This window comes from Vigna radiata, unplaced genomic scaffold, assembly GCF_000741045.1.
Source record: "Vigna radiata var. radiata cultivar VC1973A unplaced genomic scaffold, Vradiata_ver6 scaffold_158, whole genome shotgun sequence".
Taxonomy (NCBI): Eukaryota; Viridiplantae; Streptophyta; class Magnoliopsida; order Fabales; family Fabaceae; genus Vigna; species Vigna radiata.
The window spans coordinates 256,569-278,846 of record NW_014542914.1 but is presented as its reverse complement, the minus strand read 5'-3'; the positions used below and the strand labels follow the sequence as shown (position 1 = coordinate 278,846).

At 31.5% G+C, this 22,278-nt stretch overlaps 3 protein-coding genes and 1 long non-coding RNA gene across 5 annotated transcripts; 1 reads left to right on the top strand and 3 right to left on the bottom strand.

The window, feature by feature from the left end:
• The first annotated feature begins 5,696 nt into the window (after nucleotides 1-5,696).
• Nucleotides 5,697-8,428, top strand: LOC106752503 (laccase-3). Its single transcript, XM_014634197.2, has 6 exons — nucleotides 5,697-5,807; nucleotides 5,910-6,061; nucleotides 6,280-6,524; nucleotides 6,674-6,802; nucleotides 7,049-7,999; nucleotides 8,097-8,428. The coding sequence occupies exons 1-6, from the start codon at nucleotides 5,697-5,699 to the stop codon at nucleotides 8,225-8,227; spliced, it is 1,719 nt and encodes a 572-aa protein (XP_014489683.1). The 3' UTR covers nucleotides 8,228-8,428.
• LOC111240968 lies at nucleotides 6,041-7,306 on the bottom strand. Its single transcript, XR_002666650.1, has 3 exons — nucleotides 6,984-7,306; nucleotides 6,658-6,837; nucleotides 6,041-6,580 (listed from the first exon to the last, which is right to left on the bottom strand). It is a non-coding gene; the product is annotated as an uncharacterized LOC111240968 (long non-coding RNA).
• Nucleotides 8,429-8,506: 78 nt separating the features above from the next.
• On the bottom strand, nucleotides 8,507-10,822 carry LOC106752475 (SWR1 complex subunit 6-like). Of its 2 annotated transcripts, XM_022777125.1 has the most exons (5): nucleotides 10,546-10,822; nucleotides 10,323-10,428; nucleotides 9,917-10,023; nucleotides 9,683-9,815; nucleotides 8,507-8,587 (listed from the first exon to the last, which is right to left on the bottom strand). In XM_022777125.1, the coding sequence occupies exons 1-5, from the start codon at nucleotides 10,648-10,650 to the stop codon at nucleotides 8,526-8,528; spliced, it is 513 nt and encodes a 170-aa protein (XP_022632846.1). In that variant the 5' UTR covers nucleotides 10,651-10,822; the 3' UTR covers nucleotides 8,507-8,525. The 2 variants fall into 2 exon arrangements, with proteins under 2 accessions (XP_022632846.1, XP_014489646.1); XM_014634160.2 differs by lacking the exon at nucleotides 8,507-8,587 and having other exon boundaries at nucleotides 9,309-9,815; nucleotides 10,546-10,818.
• A 5,244-nt stretch (nucleotides 10,823-16,066) lies between these two features.
• On the bottom strand, nucleotides 16,067-18,136 carry LOC106752437 (cation/H(+) antiporter 24). Its single transcript, XM_014634121.1, has 2 exons — nucleotides 17,231-18,136; nucleotides 16,067-17,143 (listed from the first exon to the last, which is right to left on the bottom strand). The coding sequence occupies exons 1-2, from the start codon at nucleotides 18,134-18,136 to the stop codon at nucleotides 16,067-16,069; spliced, it is 1,983 nt and encodes a 660-aa protein (XP_014489607.1).
• Between the last annotated feature and the right edge of the window lie 4,142 nt (nucleotides 18,137-22,278).

Below are 22,278 nucleotides of genomic sequence, written 5' to 3'. Positions count from 1 at the left end.
AAGGCTTTTTATTGGTATCTGATATTATATTCAAACAACAACATTGAAACTTTATTTCCCAAGAATTTTAAAAAAGTAGTGTTGATGGATACTTTTGAACGAAACCAAGCATCCAACCTATCCAATTATGATTGCTCCAAACAAAGCAGCTTCGGTCATTACTTAATACTTTTTTTTAAGGAATGGGTGCTCGGTACTTAGAAACGTTAAAAATTAAATACAAATAATAATTTCATTTTTATATTTAATTATATAAATTACTTTGGAATTATATATAATTTTATTTAATTAAGTCTTAATATATTTTAAATATAATTAATTTGATCTCTTTCATTAATGTTATGTCAAGACTATTTGAAAAGTGACGTTTTAATATTTGAATATTTTTTATCTTTCAATTTCTATAGTTTGATAAGTAATAATTTTTAAATTTTCTAGAAAGTGAGTTTAGGTCTAACTCAACTCCACAAAACAAACTTCTAAGGTGAGGTCTGCACCTCACTTATATATATATATATATATATATATATATATATATATATATATATATATATATATATATATATATATATATATATATATATATATTATATTTTGGCCTTATCTCTAGTCGATGTGAGACTTCTAACAAACTCTCCACTATTTACAGGAGACAGAGGCCTCGAATCTACATTATGGTAGAACCTTTCGAGGTATGAGCACGACACCTAACTAGGAGAAGAAGGCTGATCATTGTTAACATCCGTCGTGCCACCGTTATTTCTATCCGATGACTCCAACGACGATTGTCATTTATTACATGAAGGAAAAAGAATGCTCTAGACTGGAAGCGAAAGAAGAAGTGAGAAAAGGTGAAAATGACAGTGTCTCCAACCCTCCTATTTCTAGAAAAATTTTGAAAACCGTTGACGCATCGCCACCGTTAAAGATTGCCACGACAAACGACCTAGATGCAGAGACACTTCAACTGCCGGAAGTTGAAAGCAAGCGAACACGCGACACGTGTTTTTTGTTGGAAGTCCCACATCAACTAGAGATGAGGCCAAATTATGATATATAAGTGAGGTGCAAACCTCATCTTACAAGCGGGATTTGTGAGGTTAAGTTAGGCTTACAAACCCACTTTCTAATATGGTATCAGAGCCATGGTTAAAGCCTATCCTAGCGAGTTCTAAGTGGGCATTTCTGTTTCTATTCCATCCGTTGTCGGGCCGCTATTGGACCACCCAATTTCTACTATCACGCAAGAGATGTCTATACCTCGGCGTGAAGGGGGTGTGTTGAAAGTCCCACATCGACTAGAGATAAGGGCAGCCGGTTTTGTGAGGTTGAGTTAGGCTTACAAACCCATTTTCTAATATTTTTCCCATCCAAACTCTATTTCAAGATAGGCTCGGCGTGAAAGGGGTGTGTTGAAAGTCCCACATCAACTAGAGATAAGGGCAAATTATGATATATAAGTGAGGTGCAAACCTCACCTTACAAGCCGGTTTTGTGAGGTTGAGTTAGGCTTACAAACCCACTTTCTAATATTTTTCCCATCCAAACTCTATTTCAAGAGAGGCGGACGACGACGAGGCTTAGAACTTAGGGCTTGGGGGGTCTGTGTACTAGACGGGCCGGACAACCATAGGACCATCTTGTGATTAATCTAGCCGGATAGTTTGGGACGAATGGTCATTGAGAACCCGTAATCACATTTATGCAAGGTTTAAGGTAAAAAGTGATTAGAACCATTGTATCGAGATTGAGCCGTGATTAAGACTTCACTAATCCCAAGTCCATGACGAAAACTATAAATATAAGTGAAATGTAAGAGATAGGTGGTTCATATTTACTGTGCATTTATTACTAATCTAAAGTAACCGTACTAACTTAAGAATAAGATAACCTTTAACAGGTACACCTCCGAATGAAAAAGCGAAGAAGAAGGACAAAAAATAAAACCAAATGACATTAAAAGACAAATTATAGAAGTGTTTGGACTAACTCGACCTCACAACCGAAATATTTTGTTATCTTAAACTTATTTGGTTGATATGTTAACAAATATTATAATAAAAATGGTTTTAGTTAATAAAACTCAGAACTTGAAAGTTGGAAGTTTGATTGGACAAAACAATGTTGTTAGTTTGGTGATATAAAAAAATGTGGTTGAGAGGAGAAAATGGCACAAGTGTATTTGAAGGAGTGATGGTCTTAAATGGCATTTTCAAATTACACAAAAGTGGTATGACTTGTTTAAATTGTGGCATGAAATGATAGAAAGAATTGCCACTTGTATGTTGGAATCAACCACGACTGACTTACTTTTGTTCATGTTTAAACAAGAACTCTGTACACTTAAACCGTACAAAAGAAACAGTGTTCTTTCTAACCACCCAACATAATCGAAATTCAAACTCATCTTAATTGCCTTATTCTTAGCTTTTCTTTTTTTCCCAGCTTAAGTTATTACCACGTGCCACTGTCAGAATAAAGGTTTATATGTAGAAAAATTCAATTGTAACCACCATATTTTTTTCCTTACAACTGTTAGAGATTTTTTATTGTTGATTAAATTTTGTTGAAAATTATAAAAAAAAATATGTAGTGGATTTTGTATTTTATTTGGTAAACTCCTTCGCCTGATGTTATATTTTTCAATAAATATTATGCTAGTTCTATGTTTATTTTATTTATTTATGGAAGTTTACTAAAGTTGAGTATTGATTTTATTGTTATTTACATGTAGGTGATAAGATTAATTTTGAAAACAATATTTGTTGGTGAAAATGAAATTTCTTACTATTACAAAAAAGAGTATGTCTGATTATAAAATGAGTATTTTTTATGACATTTAAACTAGTAAAAAAGTTTAAGATATTTATGAAAATAAGAAGTATGTGTGATTATAAAATGAGTTTTTTTTTTTCTTCGAGAGTACTAGTTATATTTATAAGATTAACATGGATTATGAATTTATATTTTTATTAGAATAATACTTATTTCAAACATATAATAAGAGTGTGGTTAATAATAAATATTTTATCATAAATAATAATCATGATATCAAATTATCAAAATATCAAATTATCAAAATAAATTAATTATGATATGTAAATATTGTCCAAATAAACGTAGATTTACATTATTCTATAATGAAAAGTTTAATAAACCTTATTAGGTAATACTTTTTAGTGTATCCATTAAACCAGATAAAAACAGGCACAAAATCTAATCATTAAAATCATAACAAAGTCATTACAAATATTAGAGAGATTTATTATTAACAAAAGAATTTAAACTACATACTAGTCATGTCTTTATCAACTAGGCAATCTTTATCCACTTACGATATTAGCATTTGGATTGTTGAATCAAATGAGTAATATTGCTAAAATTCTATTATCAACATAATCAAGTCATTGCTAGATCCATGAGTCGTGTGTGTCAAATTAGATGAACCAATTTATAAGCACATAAATTGCTATAATTAGGCAACAATTTTGAAGTATCATGTCAATCGTTTCATTTGAATATGATTCTTACCATAAGACACATGTCATGATTAGTAACCTTTTAATTTTGAGATTAAAACAAGAAAATAAGTATTCATAAATTAGAACAAATTAAGGCATAAGTTAATTAACAGGAGAATGTTAAGTATGCACATTTTACACTAGAAGTGGATTTTATTTTTTTTCTGGTAACATTAATGCAACGCTTTACGAACTGAAGTGAAATATGGTATTGCATCAATCAGTATGTATCCTAGCTCATGTTGCTCCTGTTTTGTAGTACATTATTTAGGTTACAACTTCCAAATTAAGTTCAGGGTCAATATCATCATCCACTGCTAATGAGACTGCACCCGAAAAATGAAGTAAAAAACTGTGATTCTAGCTAATTATTACTCTATGGTTTTGACCAACTGAATCAGTAATCGGGGAATGGAAATAGGAGTGATGAAAATTGAAAATCATTAACCTTATCTGGCTTAAAAGTAATATGGATGAAGATAGTTAAAAGATAATTATAATTTTGTTCATGTTGAATATAGTGAAAAAGAATGAATGAGATTAATCTTTCTTGTGTTGGATATATATACTGGATCTTTTCTTTATAATGAAAAGAATATTGACTAAGCCTAAAATACAAATAAGAAATAATAACAAACTAACTAAAAATAAAGAATACATATAAAATAAAGATAATATATCTAATCCTCTTTTTCAAGTTACTACATACAAATAGTATGTATCAAGCTTGTTACTAATATAATCTATAAATAAATATAAATAAAGACTTAGTGGAAATATATGTTTCTGCACTCACCAAATTGCTATTTACAAGATGACATCGAAGACGAAATATCAACTCAGGAGACTCCCTTGAACAACAAATCTAGGAGGTTGCTCCATGTAAATTTCTTATTGTAAATCGCCCTTGAAGAATGCATTGTTGACATCCAATGGATAAAGAGGTCATTGTTGAAGAGCCATCACGATTATAAATAAACTAACAAAAGTCATTTTTTCCATGGGAGAAAAAACATATATGAACGGGTCAAACGAAACGGTGACAGAAAAGGAGGTCAGAAGAGACACCAGCAAAAGAAGTCATGGTTGAACAAGAGAAAGAAACCATAAAAATCCAAGATTCTCCAATCAAGACACTTGAAAAAAAGAAAAAGAGCAACCTCGATGCTCTGAATAACTGTCTAAGAGGAGACAGGACATGCAACAACACACAATGAACCTGAAAGAGAAAAACGAGTGATCTCAACACTCTGAATTGCTACTAGACATGTCACCATACACGACGAAAAAGAGAACAAATCCACAATTTCGAAGGCACTAAGAGTGCGTAGGAGCTCCGATGAAGGCATTGTTGATGACATGTGATCGCCTAGCCGAGACGATTAAAACCATGTGATCATCGATCAAAAGTAAAACTTTGGTAATGACAGCTATAGACGATGGTGCCGCTGACACAACAAGTGTAATGGTAGAGGCATCAAGAATTTTTTACTCAAAAGAACCTAGTTCTGATGCCATGTAAAAGAAATATAATGAAAAACTATGTATAGAATTAATCTTTCTTGTATTGAATATAGACATAGGATCTTCTATTTATAATAGAAGAAATATTGATAAAATCTAAAATACAAATAAAAAATAATAACAAACTAATTAAAAATAAAAGACAAATATAAATAAAGATATTATATTTAACACTCCCAAACTCTTAATTATTGAGAAAAAGAATTATGTACCCTTGCAAAACAAATATTGAAAACTTCCTTTCTCTCTCCGTAATTAGATGTGGAAATATTGGTTTGGTTGGGTCTAATTATTTTATTTTCCTACACATAGTTTGATGGGCCTACTTAGAAGATTGCAAGTATGTTACCATAAAATTCCAGAAAACAGATTTATTAACTAAAGATGTATTTCTAATCTTGTGCGTCTCTTTTCATCTAAAAATAACACAATCTAGCATTCTACAGTTGAATGCTCTGTGCACCATGCATGTCCTCTACTTTGTTAGACTAATTACTAAATATTAAGAACCTTGTTGACTAAAATATAATGACTCAACAGAAGTATTTCTCTTTCCAGGCATTTCCCTATTTATAAGTCTGCAAAATAGCTGCATTTTAAAACAAACCCCCTTCAGCACCAGAAACACCATTAAACAAAACCAGAACAACAATGAAGACTTTCCATCTCTCTGGTAAGTCATGTTCTTGGTTCGTACTAGCCCTGTTTGCTCTCATTGCTTCCCTTGCTTCGGCTACAGAGTTACATTTCCATGAATTTGTTGTAAGTTCTGATTCAATTATTTCATGAATTATTCGCTACATTTCTTCAATATGGTTAGAGGTCTTTAGTAATTATCATTCCATCATAATTTGAGTGAAATAGGTTCAAGCTAGGCCAGTGACGAGGCTGTGCAAAACCCAAAGCATAATCACTGTCAATGGGCAGTTCCCAGGGCCAACAGTGGAAGCTAGAAACGGGGATTTTGTGATAATCAAAGTAGTAAATGCAGCACAGTACAACATCTCCATCCACTGGTACATAGCATCATCTTTCTCTTTCATTTTCACATGGAACTCATGCTTGACTATCATACTCTTCGGTCAGAACTTTTCCCCGCACTAATCTAACAATAAATAGTTGGTCCATAAGTCGATATACTATGCTATTGATACATAATTGGTTCATGTACCAATTTACTGCTGATGCAAAATTTGATCTTCCTCACAAAGTGATAATGGGTTATGTCCATCAGGCATGGGTTAAGGATGCTGCGAAATCCATGGGCAGATGGGCCGAGTTATGTAACTCAGTGTCCCATTCAACCGGGGGGAAGTTACACATACCGATTTAGAATCAGGGATCAGGAAGGGACATTATGGTGGCATGCTCATACTGGCTTCCTAAGAGCCACTGTTTATGGAGCCTTCATCATCTATCCCAGATTGGGTTCTGCCTATCCCTTCTCTGTGCCTAAGCAAGAATTTCCCCTCCTTCTTGGTACATCTCTAAAATCATCTTCTGCCCAATTTACTTGAATAATGAATCTCCTTCCGCTGTGAACAAACTATACCTTAGAGCAAAACATTTAAAATGCGAATGAGCTTCTGATTTAGTATCATGACAGTTTTACCGTGTTGATGCCACAGGGCAATGGTTTGATTCGGATATTGTACTTCTCCAAAGGCAGGCAGACTTTGCAGGATTACCTCCAAATACATCTGTTGCATATACCACTAATGGGCAACCTGGTGATCTTTACAGATGCTCAAGCCAAGGTGTGAAAATTACTACTCAGTGTGTGCCTGCATTCCTTAACGGTTGAAAAGGATATTAAAATGATTGATAACTTATTTTCAAATGGCAGATTTTCTGAACATTTAAAGTTTATTTTTATTATAATAAAGTCTTAAAAAGGAAAGCATGGCTGAATAAGGTTAAGGTTAAATTCTTAACTACCTTAAAAAGCAGTTCTATTTTGAGAGAGGTTCCAGATTCATTGATTTAACGAACACACAATGCAGGAACTGTGCGTGTTCCAGTAGAAGCTGGGGAGACAATTATGTTGAGAATCATCAACAGTGCACTCAATCAAGAACTTTTCTTCTCCATTGCCAACCACAGCATGACAGTGGTTGGTACAGATGCAGCATATACAAAGCCCTTTAGAACCACAGTCCTCATGATAGGACCTGGTCAGACATTCAATGTCCTAGTCACTGCTGATCAACCCCAAGGCCTCTACTACATGGCAGCACGCGCCTATGAATCTGCTCTGAATGCTCCATTTGACAATACCACCACCACTGCAATCCTAGAATACAGATCTACTAGAAGCAGTAACCAAAACAGATCAAGACCAGTCTTGCCAGCTTTGCCTGCCTTCAATGACACTGCCACTGCAACTGCGTTCACTGCTAGGATTAGGGGGCTTACTCCGATTAAAGTCTTTACGAAAGTTGATGTGAATCTATATTTCATAGTGGGGTTGGGGTTAATCAATTGCACGAATCCTAATAGTCCCCGGTGTCAAGGACCAAACGGAACTCGCTTCACAGCCAGCATGAACAATGTATCATTTGAACTCCCAAGAACCACCTCCTTAATGCAAGCGTACTATGAAAGAATACCCGGTGTCTTCACCACAGACTTTCCCCCTGTTCCCCCTGTACAATTTGATTATACTGGGAATGTACCAAGGGGCCTATGGACACCTTCACGGGGAACTAAGCTCTACAAGGTGAAGTACGGCTCGAGGATGCAAATTGTTCTGCAAGACACAAGCATAGTGACCACAGAGGAACACCCTATGCATGTTCATGGATTCCACTTCTTTGTAGTCGGTTCAGGTTTTGGCAACTTCAACCCAGCTACTGATCCACTCAAGTTCAATCTTGTAGACCCGCCTGTCAGGAACACCATTGGAACGCCTCCTGGAGGATGGGTGGCTATTCGTTTTGTGGCTGACAATCCAGGTAACGTATTGTAATACTGTAAAACTTTGCTTCTGTAGTTTGTACCAGCATCACATATTAATCTATTCCATGGTTTTCTTTCACTACTGCAAATCAGGAATTTGGTTCATCCATTGCCACATAGACTCACATCTGAATTGGGGTTTGGGCATGGCACTTCTGGTAGAAAATGGAGTCGGCTTTTCACAGTCAGTACTACCTCCACCGCCAGATCTACCCCAATGTTAAGGTTAAGAAAGCATCAGTAGTTAATAAATTTATTGTTGCGTACTACAAGTTCAAGAATTTGCCAAACAGACAGTATGGCTTTCTGCAGTTCCCATACTAGAATTAAATTAAGCTTAATTGAGCTGTATGTTTGCGGTATGTTGATTAGACGGCACTGTAACTCCATATAAAGAAAAATAATATTTAAATGATTTCTTATCATTACTATTACCAATCTAATATTTCAGTGACAAAAACTATACCATTCTGACCAGTGATAGAAAAAAAATATTTCAGTACCAGAACCCGATTTCATATCCTACAGTGGAAGAATTGTGCACTTGTTGCAATGTGAAGATGTACTATTCTGTAAAAAGGAGTCTGAACAACATAAAACATGATACATTTAATTTTTAGAAGGTCAACATGAACAAAAATGTGAAGTTCATCCTGACTGTTCATGATACCTAACATGCAAAGAAATCATTGGACCTCTATGATGGCCTAAATCCACAGCATGCATCAACTGCCATGTTATAAGGTTCATGCACAATAATAAGAAACTAAAGAACATAACAGCAAACTCTAGCAAGTAAGCTTCCCTGGAGATAGTCTAATCAAAGACATGCATACAAAGTCACAAACAAAGAAACTCCATAAGAAAAATACAACAGAATAATCCCAGTGGCATATTAAAGATGATCGAACTGATAACTTAAGTTATTGCAACTATGGACATCAAGGTTACCAAATCAATATTCAATTTGTTAATCACCAAGCTAAAACTTGAATCTTAAGATTCACAAACAACGAAAAATTACTTCAAATATACTATATAAATTGTTCAATGTAATAATCTAAAAGTTGAAATAAAAATAGAACAACTTATATGTCATTAGTATTACAAATCAAAATTATTAACTGCGTTGGTAAAGCATTTATTTCAAAAGAATGCAAATGGAGCAATGAATATAACCCAATAGAGTGGATGCACCGAATGAAAAATGTTGATGAGGAACAATCAACTAAGATAAGTTTAGATACGGTCATTCAATTTTTTTTCTTGAGAATTGGTGAAAGAAGTAAATGGAAAGATGACAAATTGTTCAATCGTGTGACACGTATCAATTATAAATCGTACGATCCATGTTGATAGAAAAACCAAATCAGGTCAAATTGTAGGATTTGAATTGTGAATCATAGAATTTAATAACTTCGAAGGACATCTTTAGCAAGGTTACAAAGATCAATAGGATCAAATAGGGGTCAATATATACAATTTCACCTTGTGACTTAATAACTGAACCACTCGTTGCTTGCACATAGTGCTGGTGAACACTGATATATAACAAGTTACAATAGTGCGTCCAATAATGTTCTTGTGCACATTTTTGTGGGCCATGAATTAGGCTACAAATTTCAAGCAACGAGTATCATTGTGCACATTTTGACATCTATAGGAACAAAAGCGCATACCACATCTCACACAAGTGTAATTAGAAGAAAAACCACAAACGGTACAGAAGTGGCGACGGGAGGTTGAGCTTGGAGGTCCAACTGCGGCTTTCCAATAGGAGGGCACGTGAGGTGGCAATGATTCTAAGTTAGCCTACAATTGCAGAAGGCTGGTTAACAAAAACATAAACCAAGGCAAAAGTAAAACAGGAGTGTCACTAGTGTGTGTGAACTGTGGTGGATGTAATCACTGACCTCATGCAAGAGCTCAAGGAATGTTCTCGGGGCCCTCCTAGCTTCAAGTGCTTTTGCCTGTCTGGTCTTTCTTTTTGTGCCTTTAGACTGCTTTTTCTGTATATAAACTGTAAAGAAAAAGAACTAAGTGAATTTCAAATTTTGAAAAGAATCAAATAATTTTTAAAATCTAACATAACTTTTACAATAGTTTTTAAAACATAAAAATTTCACCAAAGGATCTTTAAAAAATTACACTCCCTGAATTTCAATCAAATTGAAGTCAGTACCCCATTTTACCCTAAAAAAGCACTTTGACTCAGGAAATATCACGTTGGAATTTACATTCATTCAAGCAGTCGTTAGATGAAGATTGCATGGCTCAGATCTTGAATGAATGTTTTCAAAGTAGAAAAGAAACCCTAACATTGATCCTCCTCGTCGAGAGAAGCTTCATCATCATCGTTATTGGCATCTGCGATTTCAAAACCCGCATTGTCATTCTCCAAAGCATCCAAGCGCGCAAGTGCCGCCTGAATTAAATTGTAAGAGAAACGCACTTCTATCATATTCCTCATTCAATTTTATGTTCATACATATTTTTTTTGAGAAATTGGAAAACAGAAGAAGAATTGAGAGGAGATAGCTGCCTGAGTGCGGTTGTCGGCGCTGGCAAGTGCGGCGGCCATTTTGGAGGCAACTTTTCGCGTTCGGCTTGACATGCGGCGGATCGAGCTGGAACCGTCGTCCTCCATTCCTAACTCCGTGGAATCACCGACTCAAACGCGTCACCTATACACGACCTTAATCTTAAAAGATGATTTGTGAGAGCTTTGACGAGTGAGCGATTAGAAAGTTTTCACTACCCTTTTTATTTTATGAGCAGCTACTTGCACCTCCAAATTTTCATACTACACTTCCCAAAAATTTACACCTCTAAAATGCTAAAAAGTACTCTCACCTGCATTCGGAAGAAGTAAGTTAAGAAATTTACTTAACAGCATTTAAATATCGGTTAAGTTTTTTTTTTTCACTTTTTCTGTTTTTATTAAATAATAACAATAATATTAAAATAATAATAGTAATAGTAATAATAATAAATAAATAAAATATATAAAATTTAATAAACATAAAAATTGTAACCAACTTTGGTTAAGGATTTTATTTAATTTTTCTTTAATTTATTTTTTATTTAGTAATCATAATAACAATAATAATACATAATAAAAAGTTACAAAACAAAATATAACATTTTAAATTAAAATATTATTTATTTACCAAAAAATATATTAATTTTTTTTTTAAAATAAAAATAGATATGATAATCGTAATTGGAAATACGATTAACATTAAATAATTTAAATTGAATAAAAATTTTAATCTTATAATATTTTTTATTTATTTATTTTATTAAATAATATTTTATAAATTATAATATTAATATATATTTAGTTATATAAAAAAATATTAGATTAATTAAATATTTATCATATTAGTAAAAAAAAAAATTGTTTATGAAATTTAAATAAATAATTTTTTTAATTTAGTTTTATAATTTGAAATATTAAATGTTCAATATTTTTAGTATGTTTTATAATAATAATTATTATTATTATTATTATTAGTAGTAGTAGTATTAAGAAATAAAAACAGAGTAAAAAAAAAAACTTAACCAAACATCTTCTTAACCGGCGTTTGAACGCTAGTTAAGTAACTTTCTTAACTTCGGTGGACATTTCTGGTATGAAGGTGTAGGATGAGAAGTAAGAGATATAAGGATAATTGTTCTTATTTTATTTACTAGTCGGGAGACCCTGCATTTGGATTTTCTTTTAGTAATAATTTTCATTTTGTATATAAAAATAATAAAGTAATGAAATTACTATGTAAGAGATAAAAATTAGGTTGTATTATGTAATTATTATTATTAAAGTAATTATATTGTATATTTGTTTGGTTGAGTTTATTGAATTGAGTTTCTTTAGGTTTAACTTTTTAGATTAAGTATTTTTAGGTTCAACTTTTATGAGTTGAGGTTTATTTGACTAATCTTTTCTAGGTGAATTTCTTTCAGGTCGAGCTCTTACAGACTAAGTTGCTTTAGGCCGAGGTATTTCTGGTCGAGCTCCTCTAGGCCGACCTTTTTAGGTCGATTGACCACTTCAAGTCGACCTCTCCAAGCCGACCTCCTTTAGCCTGAGCTCCACTACGTTGAGCTTCATTACTGAGATCCTCCAGGTCAAGCTCTCTAAACCGACCTCTCTAGGCTAAGTTCCTCCAACCAAACTTTCCTAGGCAAAGCTCTTTCTCGTCGAGCTCCTCTAGGCCAACCTCTTCAGGCAAGCTGAGCTCCACCAATCGAACTCTCCTATGCCAAGCTCCTTCAATTCGAGTTCTTCTAAGTCAAGCTCTCCTAAATCGAACTTGATAACTCTATTTCTATATTTTTATATTGAAGCTTGTTACACTCATTTAACATCTTTGTTTCCTTTATTTTTCAACCTTAGGTTTGATTTGTGCATCCTACGAAGCTTGAGGTTTCAATGCAAGGCTTATTGGCTACCGAACCGATGGGTTGCCTAGTTGATGGACTTTTAAGCTGTTTAGATTAAGTTGATGAAAGCCAACCTATTGGAGTCGACCTGACGGGTTGCTGACCTAAATTGTCGTGTTTCTAAATACCAAGACTAGGTTACTACGCAGTCAAATTGCTGAACTTGACCAGTAGAGCTCCCGTTAGGCCTTTATCATGTAAAATTTTTTATGTAGTTTTAAATTCTATAAATTTTAGTTTTTAAAAAATATTTTATTTTATAAATAGTAGAATAAAATAATATAAAAAATATGTTATATTATTAAAATTTAAAATAAAGTATTATGGAACTGTTTTTTTAACGATATATGAGGATTTATTTAGATGTCGTAAACTATACATTAAATTGAAAAATATAATAATTAAATGTATTAAATAAGTATCATATATTGGTCATATCAAGGCTAAATATAAGGTATAACAATATCAAATATAATTATTAAATGTATCCAATTGGTATCTTACATTGGATTATTGCCAAAAACATAACACACATGATAATGGAAAGTTTTAATCTTCCACCAAAAATTAGAATATTAGGTTATTGTATCAATTAATGATTTGTGTTGAAATTATATTATATTTTTATGTTGTGATTATATTATATTTTTTCTTTCAAATAATACAATATAAGAAAAATTAATCTTTTAAATTACTTTTTAATTAATGTTAACATACTAAAGTGGATTCACAAACTCAAAATATTAATCGATCTTGCTACATTAGTCTTGGACTGATTAATCAAATAAAGTTGATCCAGTTTTATATTTTATTAGAAAAATATACTTTGATATACACAAATATTTTATATTTATTTGATATTATTTTTTTTATTCTTTTATTATTTTAAAAATACAAAAGTTCATTCTCTTAGAATTATTTTATTCTTGTAATGAATTTCAATGTAAAAATGTATTATCCAATCATTATCCATTTCATTAACTTCAGTTGTTATGTAAAATGTAAATATATTATCCGAGTAATGATAGGTTGACACACCTACACTCATTTGATATGGTTTTATAAGAGTAATAATATTATGACACACTTTTACATTTATTTGACATAAAGTATAAGAGTAAAATGGTTATAAAAGTGTAAATTTTTGTATTTTTTCAAGAAACAAAGGAGTAAAAAGTAAGTAAGAATAATGTCAAATGGTTATAAAAAGTTTAGGTGTGTCAAAAAATCATTTTTCTTTTTGGTTTTTGCATCCTAGTAGGCAAATTTACCTATTATATTACCAAAATGGGCAAAAAGGAAAGTCGTGGGAGGCCAGAACGACTTCTAATGAAGAAGTTGTGCCCCTCATGCACGACTTCACACTGTTCATTTGACCAGTGTCGAAGTCCTGCACCCCAAAAACGACTTTAAGGCACGATAATCGATTACAAATATTTGTAAGTAATCGATTACCAAGTCATTTTTGACAAAACAAATGAAGTCGCATGGGGGCTTAACGAATTTTCTTATTAAAGTCGTGCACTCCCCTCACGTTTTTACTTTTCTTATTTTTTAATTTTTTTATTAATTAAAATAATTTATAATTTGTAAATACTGTTTTTAAATATATTTAAAATAATTAAAATTATATCTAATTAATAATTAATTTTTTTTAATATTATTAAATAAATAAATTTCATTTTCTAATTAATTTTGTAATTAAATTAAATTTTTTATAAAATAATTTTAATTAAATAATTTATAACTGTAATTAAAAATTGAAAAAAAATTATATTTCATTACAATTTTTTTTTTTTGAATTTTTGTTATTATAGACTACTCTTTTGGAAATTATAATTAATTAATAACATTTTTTTATTATAAACTATTTAATTAATAAATATATTAAATATAAACTATTTAAATTAATAAAAAGAAAAAATTAAAATCGTAGGGGTTGACGACTTCTTGTGTGGAAGTCGTGCACCCCACACACTTTCACTTTTAAAATTTTTTATTATTTAAATTAATATATAATATTTAAATAATGTATTTAAATATATATATATATATATATATATATATATATAATATTTTAAATTATGTATAATTAAATATTAAAGTTTTTTAATATTATAAAATAAATAAATTTTAAGGTTTTAATTATTTTTGTAATTAAATTAAATTTTTAATAAAAATTATTTCAATTAAATGATTTTTAACCATAATTATTGTGATTAAATAAAAAATTGTATAAACTTATTATATTTAATTATAATAATTTTTTTTTATAATAAATATTTGTTTAAGTAAATTTATTATATTAAAAAAAATAAGTTTATAATGAAATAATGTTTTTTTAATTTTTAATTACATAATTACAATAATTATAGTTCTAAATTATTTAATTAAAATAATTTAACAAAAAAATTTAATTTAATTACAAAAATAATTAAAACCATAAAATTTATTTATTTTATAATATTAAAAAACTTTAATTATTAATTATACATAATTTAAATATTATATATACATTAAATACATTATTTGAATATTATAAATTAATTTAAATAATAAAAAAAATTTAAAAGTGTGTGTGGGGTAGGGGGGTGCACGACGTCCACACAAGAAATCGTCAGTCCCCTCTACGATTTTAATTTTTTTTTGCTTTTTATTAATTTAAATAGTTTATATTTAATATATTTATTAATTAAATAGTTTATAATAAAAAAATGTTATTAATTATAATTTCCAAAAAATTATTCTATAATAACAAAAATCCAAAAAAATAAATTATAATCAAATATAATTTTTTTTTTAATTTTTAATTACATAATTACAATAGTTATAAATTATTTTATAAAAAAATTAATTTAATTACCAAAACAATTAGAATATAAATAATTTTATTTATTTAATAATTTTTAAAAAAAAATAATTGTTAATTAGATATAATTTTAATTATATTTAAAAACATTATTTATAAATTATAAATGATTTTAATTAATAAAAAAATTAAAAAAAATAAATAAAAACGTGAGGGGGTGCACTATTTTAATAAGAAAAGTAGTTAATCCCATACGATTTTTTTTTTTTGTCAAAAATGGCTTGGTAATCGAGTACTATACTTTAAAGTCGTTTTTGGGCAACATTAGTCAAATGAATAGTGTGAAATCGTGCAGGGGGCATGACTTCTTCAATAGAAGTCGTCTGGACCCCACGACTTCTCTATTCTCGTAATTAAATATTTTTGTCTATTCTCATAATATCTTCCTCATTTTTGCCTACTGGAGTGAAAAACCTTTCTTTTTATAACAAGAGAATGTCAAATAATATGTCAAATAAGTGTAAACGTGTGTGAAAGAATATTTTCTCACATGATTTAAGTGTTTGTTTAGTTTTGAATGTAAGATAAGAGAGAAAATGTTAACTCAATTTGATAAAAAAGAATGAGTTTTTTTTCTTTTTTTTTTCTTTTGTTTCTATTTGATCTATACTTACCTATGATTATGAAGTAAGAGATTGATAACTCTAGAGAACATGTACATTTATCTATTGTTTTGTAAGAAAAACTAGGATTTTGTCTTCATCTAAATGCTATTTTTGGTATTGAGGTTAATTTGTGTATCTATTAGTTAGCCTCTTAAGATTTGTTGTTGAACAACTAAGACAGAAGGGGAGCCAAAAAAATCTGAAGAGGAAACATAATCTCCTATGAGTCCCAACTCTTCAGTTTCAATCCAATCTGATAAACCAGTGAGAAGAATAGGGTTTATCCCATGTTTCCTTCCCACTATCAAAAGATCAAAAGCACCATCATTCATAGCTTGAATCGCTGCGATCGTTTCTTCTCCATTTCTAACCACCACTTCTCTATAAACCACTCTCTGATTAATCTCATTCTTAACCCAGAACCAAGTCACAATTCCATCATCAAGCTTCTTCTCGATTTCGTTGTACCCTACAAAGTTGTGAGTGAGAAACCTTATAACTGTCAGAGACACCTGAGGCCGACCAAGCATCTTATCTGCATAAACAAGAGCCTCTCTAGAATCTCCACCCCCAAGAAACAACACGGCAAACCGATATTTACTTCGTTGAAAACTGCCTAAGGTGCTACTGCTCTTAAGAAGACCCTTGTCAACGAAAATTGCCACCGAGCAAGGTGCATTGTCCAAGACTTGCGAATGCACATGGTTATGGACATTCCTGTTGAAAGGTAAGATGATCAAAGAAGCTTCTTCTTCCAGGGAAAGCTCGCACACATCTCGAAACATGGTCTTTTTTGGGGTGACAGCCGTGAAGAAATGAAACTGCATGTAGGGTTCTTTGAGTTGTTGATGACGTTCAAGCACGTCTATGGTGCTAGACCATTGATAATTGGGAGGCACTTGTTGCTTTTCATGATCTATGAACAAAGGGTTGACTCGACCAACGAGCTCACTCAATCTAACAACTGAAATTGAAAAGGGGATGTTTTCGGTTGGATTGGAGATATCAAGTAGACGTATGAGACCATGTATGTCATCCCGTTCAAAAATGCATAACACTATTCTGAACTCTTTGTCTGGAGGGTGATGTTGAATGGTTCTCCTTTGGTTCACCATGTATGGCTTTGTTGGATCATACAATATAGAGATCAAAGGACAAGAAATTGCTGTCAATGATAATGTCATAAATATCAACAATGAGAAGCCCGGGACGTTTACGAACTGTAATATTAAACACAAGAATTGGATCAATGATTTACACAAGTGATTGAAATTAAGAAAAAGAAAAGAATATATATAGTTTCTTACGCTTTCCTCCATATAATATACAAACAATACAAGTTCAGTTAGGCCTCTTAAGTTCATGATGAGGCTGACGGTTAGTCCATCCCTGAATGGCATTCGAAAGAGATGCAAAGTAATCAAAGTTGTAAAGAATTTCAAAAAGTAGCCAACAATGATCATGATAATCAATGGTGATAAGCCGGACCAACCAGAAGCAGACATGGCATAGACATCAGTATATGATCCAACCATAATAAAGGAGAATGGTAGAAAGAAATCATCCAGAATTGCTGAGGTTTTCTTATCAAGTGTTGCTCCCACATGAGGCCCATCTGGAATTGCCAACCCTAAAAAGAATGGTCCAGTGGCAAGGGCCATGCCCAAAAAGTCAGTTAAGAAACCCATAACAAAAGCCCCTAGAAGCATCACAACTACAAAGTATTCTTTCACTGGCTGCCCTTCAGCAGTATTCTTGTTGATCCTTATCATTGCAGGTCTAACACAAAATAGAAGGAACGCTATGATCAACGCAAGAGATAACATAAACCACATCGCGTTCACTATCCCAAATTCTCCGATGCCTGTTGCCGCCAACACTAAGAAAATAAACAAACCAAATGTGTCACCAATTATTGCTATGGACAATGATAATCGCCCAGCATCTGAATTTATAAGGTTAAACTCTTCCAGGATATGGTAGATAGTAAGGAATGATGATGTCCCCAAGTATGACGTAATTGATCCTAGTGACGTAAACTTTGCCAAATTATCGTCCATGTTCTTTCTCATCGTTAGTGCCACAGCCAACACTGTCGTTGTCGGAATTACCATGCCAACAATTGCAGTAGATATATGCACTTTACTTGCTCTTTTAATAAGACCTAGATCTATCTTCACACCATAAATGAAAATAAAGTACAAGAATCCCATTACTCCAAGGTTGTTTATTAGGAACGTTGTTGTCTCGGTTGTCATGTGACTTTGGTACCATGTACTTCTCCCCAGAAGGGAAGGTCCAACGATGATTCCACCCTTATACATGAAAATTTTAACAACATATATTCGATTAGATAGATAATCATAACAATAACTTTGTTCATGAATGTATTAAAATGAAGCTTACTATTAACTGAGATACGATAAAAGGTTGTTTGAAGGGCTTAAGACAAAATCTGATACAACGTGTCATGATGCTGATGACAGCGAGATTCAATATTAAGAGTGTGAAGGAGTGAGAAAAAGGATTGTCAGTATAAAATATGCCTATAGAATGAGATTGAAATATTGGTTGACAAACAATGGGGAAAGAAATTGTGGAATTGTCATTTGTAGTAAGCTCAATAGTTTGTTGTTTTTGCACGATCGTAGAAGGATTGAAGAGTTTCTGCCATCCATTGTACGCTTCTACCAAACGGTGTGCAGGGTAAACCCTTGTCATGCATGAACCTTTCTGAAAACCATCAAAAAACCAGAAGGAAAACTGAAGAGAAACGAATGAAAAAATTATCTCCCAAACGATAGTGGATATACGTTAAAGTAGGAGAACTAGTGTTCCCTCTTCATTCTATTTCAAAACCCTTTATTCTTATTCTGTGAAGCAAACATTACACATATAAATTTCTATATATTTAATGTCATCTATTTTATTTTTATTAAACAAAAAAATATAAAATAACATTTTATTTTGTGAAATTCAATTATATATATCGTATTAATTAATAGATTCATTAGATCGCTATAAATTACGCGAGTTAGAATATTATATTAGAATTTAAACTTGCACAATTCACAAATTTCTTTAAATGATACATTCAACAACATAATGTTCCATTTTTTTTAAAATAGATGTACACTACTATATAGAAAAGGGCTTCTATATTACATTTCGCTTTTGAGGAAACCAAAACATAAAAAAAAAATGTGATAATATTTTTTTAATTTTCACAAACATATAGGTTTTGATTAAAAAAAAAAACACTATATGTACCAAAGCCTAAAGTGGTGTCACATAAATATAAATTTGACCTTTTTCAACTAATAACACTCTGAGTAGGATTTATAGCTTCGATTCTTCTCAAAATCAATGTTATAGGATCCTGACATTCCCTCTGCAGAGATATTTCATATTATTTAGATTCTGAACGGGGGTCTATGCTTTGTTCCCTACAGAGTGATATTTAAGACTCTGAAGCGCACCAATAACCTCAGTTGTTATGAGAACCAGTGTCATAGACCCTTTATTTTTCGAATTCATAAAGAACCGAGGCTAAAAGTATGAACCAAATTTTAAAAATGTCTCCAAAAAAATTACTTTTTAATTATTTTGGGTGGCTTTAGGCATCGATTCTTAGTAGAAACGATGTCATAGACTACTTATTGCTTTGGTTAATAAAATAACCGAGGTAATATGTGTTCACATGGGTAAAAAAAAAGGAAAATTTCACAAACCTATGTATAATTTCTTCTTTGTTTTTCTTTTTTGTTGCTTGCGAACCAACGCTGATATTGCTCCATTAACTTTTAACATCATGGTCACTGCCTCTAATGTCGAGGTCATTACCTTCAAGTCATCGTCAATGGTTTGAATCCATCCTCACTAACCTTTCATTCGTAAACGTGTTTCTCTACGGTGAGCTTTCGTTCCTTCGTTCTTTACTTTTTTTGGTGTTTTTGAGTTAGTTTTGGTTTTTGAAACTAATATGTTGATTGTATTTGTGTCCAGGTATTATTTTTTTTTTTTGTAGTGGGATTTTCTTTTGTTCCAAAACGCGAGTTGTTGCACGTTCTCCATTATTGTTCACCTTTCACGCTCCTAGGTTCCTATTGTTATGTTTAAAATTTACTTTTTAATATGAGCATATTTTTTATATTATTTTTCAATAGGTTGTTCATTTTTTGTATGTTTGATATGTGATTAATTGTATGCTTAAATATATTGTTGTATTGAATTAGTCATAGTTTCCCATTTGATATTCAATACAAAATTATTTACAGTCTCCAAGTTTTTTGAAGAATTTTTTTTTAAATGAACATAAGAGGAGACCGGTAATAATAATTTACAATATTGAATATTAAATTGTCGAGTTGGAGAGTTTAAGAAGAGTAATCACTTTTTCATAATTTATTAATAAATATAAATTTTAATATACATGTCAATATTTGCAACTATGTTTTGTATTGATTTTCGGATGCATATTTGATTGTGGTATATAATCACACTTTCATTTCGTCTAGCCCGAAAATCAATGTGAAATGCTGGAAAAATTTCGTGAAACTTTAGATATGTTGTTTAAAAATTATATATTCAATAAACTAAAGAAAGTTGATTTTCTTAAATGGGATAGGATCAAACCTTGAATACAAAAGTGATCAAAGTGATCATTCAAGATTGCTGAAATTGTGTAAACAATTTCAATATATATACGTATGGATCGAGATTTGATTAATTTACCACGGGTTAGTGCTAAGTACGAGAGAGGAGTAGAAGAATTTATACAATTTGCACAATGTAATGAAGGTAGAAGTGATGATGAGATGGAGTTTAGATGTCGTTATGTCAACTGTTTGAATGGAAAAAAGTTGAACGTAACCAAAGTTAGGGATCTGTGATGGTTTCCTTCGAAATTATACAACATCGACATGACATGGCAAATTAATAAACTTTCAAAATATCGATTTTTTTGAGATACTCTAGAATATAGTATCGATTTTTTTGAGATATTCTATAAATCATGTTATGAAAATATGATAATTAAATGACAATTACAAACATGTTATGAAAAAACATGTAATAGTTAAACTTTTCTTTTATGTTAGCCAAATTATTATAATTTGTACTCAAGAGATAAAAAAAATATATGAAACTAATAAATTAGTATCAAGTGGACAAGAGATAATTATTTTTTTCTTCAAGAATGAAACATGTGAAAAATAAGAATAAAAAATATGAGTTTGTGTTTAATTTTTTTTTATATATAAATATGGAAACAAAAGAGAACACGAAAGAGTAATGAAAACAAGAGTAATTAACTTAAGAGACGGAAAGAAAAAGTCATAGAATCATTATTCAACTCCTCTTATGGTGTTTCCTCGCACCTTCAAAAGTGAAGGTGGAAGATCTAACTCTTCAAAAGAATTGTCCTTTATTCATCAATCAAAACAAACTCTCACAGGAACGACCGAAAGGATACCACGCCGATGAAAATTCATGAAGTTGGAAGATCTAACTCTTCAAAAAACTTTTTCACAAAAGATGCAAGGGTTTGACAAATATGGAGAGGCAATGTGAACCCATATGCAGGGAAGAAGAAAACTATGGTCCTGATAATGATGTTGTTACCACTAACACACATGGTTGCTATCAACGACGACGAGTGATAATATAGATTTGATTGACAAAATAATGAAGGGTGTCCAAGGCTTGACAAATTTCCTAAATCTTTGGGAATTAACCCATTGAAGTAACTGAATGAAGGGTCCGATTTTTTTTAGAGAAAACAAATCAATACACATCTAAAAGGGGTTGGTGAAATTACTGACTGAGATCCTGAATCTCACTTGAAACACACTTCCTCTCATGCCATGACTAACCTTCAACCCATGACTTGGTGGTGGAATTCCTTGACTAGCTAGAAACTGATACAGATAGTTAGTAGCAAGATAAGACAAACCCCAAGCTGCACCAATAGTTATTTTCAATCGAGTGTCCCAAGACAAATGTTTTGTGTTATTATTTCTTCAAAAATAGAGAGTCTTTAAGCTTCCCTTTGGCATGAATTTGTATAGAAGGAAAAACTCCACATCATCAAAGTAGTAACCCAAAAGCATCATTATGTTTGGGTGAGAAATTGTTCTCAAATGTGATTTTTTACTGCCATTCTTAAAAGCCTTGGGTGGCCTCTGTTTGTGGTACTTAAATGACGCAAAGAGGGTGATGAAGAAGCAGTTTGTGGCTCCACCATTACAGAACGACAATAGAAAGAAATTGTAGAATTTTCAATTTTAGAGTTTCGTAGGGAAATTGGGATTTCCAAATGGTTTTCCATGGTTGATGCATTTTGGATCGAAAAACG

Coding starts and splice junctions, on each gene's coding strand:
- LOC106752503 (XM_014634197.2), top strand. CDS start 5,697: ATGAAGACTTTCCATCTCTCTGGTAAGTCATGTTCTTGGTTCGTACTA. Junction 6,062..6,279: donor TACAACATCTCCATCCACTG/GTACATAGCATC, acceptor TATGTCCATCAG/GCATGGGTTAAGGATGCTGC. Junction 8,000..8,096: donor TTTTGTGGCTGACAATCCAG/GTAACGTATTGT, acceptor ACTGCAAATCAG/GAATTTGGTTCATCCATTGC.
- LOC106752475 (XM_014634160.2), bottom strand. CDS start 10,650: ATGGAGGACGACGGTTCCAGCTCGATCCGCCGCATGTCAAGCCGAACG. Junction 10,429..10,545: donor GCGCCGACAACCGCACTCAG/GCAGCTATCTCC, acceptor AATTTAATTCAG/GCGGCACTTGCGCGCTTGGA. Junction 9,816..9,916: donor TCCTTGAGCTCTTGCATGAG/GTCAGTGATTAC, acceptor CTGCAATTGTAG/GCTAACTTAGAATCATTGCC.
- LOC106752437 (XM_014634121.1), bottom strand. CDS start 18,136: ATGGGATTCTTGTACTTTATTTTCATTTATGGTGTGAAGATAGATCTA. Junction 17,144..17,230: donor TATATTATATGGAGGAAAGC/GTAAGAAACTAT, acceptor TTAATATTACAG/TTCGTAAACGTCCCGGGCTT.